Source organism: Montipora capricornis, chromosome 4 (genome assembly GCF_036669925.1).
Source record: "Montipora capricornis isolate CH-2021 chromosome 4, ASM3666992v2, whole genome shotgun sequence".
In the NCBI taxonomy this organism is placed as follows: Eukaryota; Metazoa; Cnidaria; class Anthozoa; order Scleractinia; family Acroporidae; genus Montipora; species Montipora capricornis.
The window spans coordinates 23,843,486-23,844,566 of record NC_090886.1 but is presented as its reverse complement, the minus strand read 5'-3'; the positions used below and the strand labels follow the sequence as shown (position 1 = coordinate 23,844,566).

Sequence of the window (1,081 nt, the reverse complement as noted above, 5' to 3'; positions counted from 1 at the left end):
AATGACTCATTGCTGCTAGCAATTGCGCATGCTCACTAGCTCGCTAGTTTGAGCACTCTGGCGTGGCTTAGATGTACCACACGTGTGGGACATTTGAGGTGGCTTTTTATGCTTAACCTCCATCCTAGACATCACCACTGCACTAATGAGGCCCAAAAGGCCGAAGCAGTACTGTCTGCAGTTTAGATTTAAATTATACTATTGTCAAGTAAGGGTGAGCAGAGCTTTCTCTGCCTCGCCCACTGTATATATGTAAATAAATGCAAAAAAAAGTACTGTCTGCAGTGATATATATATATATTTATTTTCCTTACATCTAATTCCTGTGCAAGTGGCCATCTCGAAAGCATTAGCTACTATGGTCACTACGCACTATTCCACTTTTTCTCACCCAAAATTAGTTTATTTCCTTCTTTCTTTTAATCGTTATGTTTATTCTGTATTTTCTGAAATAGAGCACAATAATTATAAATCTTGAATAGCACCGATTTCGATGAGTTTTTACACTGAAGCAGTTTCTCCGGTTTTAACTTACTATTTAGTAAAATCGGAAGTTCCCTTTACACCTCTAGGTGAAGTGTAAGGATTGAGCTAAGAAGGGAGGAAAACAGACCCTCGTGTTACCTGTGGGTGAAAGGGCGTACTATTGGGTAGAACAGTTCAGTAAAAAAAGACAAGAGTTGAATTTGATTGTCACACACACTAACCGTACTGGCTGCTGTCAGAGCGGAGTCAGGAATTTGTCCATTTTCGATCCCCATGGGCGTGTCACAGTCTAAAATTAAATGATTATGAAATCAAATCGATTCAGACGAATGTGAAAGCATCATGTGGAGACGACAACTTTCGATAAACACTCTCACAAAATTATCGATAGACCGTTACACGCCATTTCAATGCTTCATGACATTTCGATGCTTAAAGTGCCTATCCGCTCACATCTTCCCACTTAATTTATTCTCTGAAATCGTCCCAGATACATGTGTTGCTTTCAAAACGTTTTGATTAAAATTCACTTAGTTATTAGACGGGAAAAGAAGTCATACGTTGATCAATAACCGAGCAATGAGGGGGAATGGGT

The 1,081-nt window shown here is 39.3% G+C and overlaps 1 protein-coding gene across 1 annotated transcript in view; it reads right to left on the bottom strand.

The window, feature by feature from the left end:
- The window catches only part of LOC138044545 (uncharacterized), a 39,410-nt gene extending 38,643 nt beyond the window's left edge, over positions 1-767 (bottom strand). Inside the window, 1 exon segment of the mRNA XM_068891028.1 lies at positions 700-767. Within this exon segment, the coding sequence (XP_068747129.1) occupies positions 700-761 (62 nt within the window). The 5' untranslated portion in view covers positions 762-767.
- Between the last annotated feature and the right edge of the window lie 314 nt (positions 768-1,081).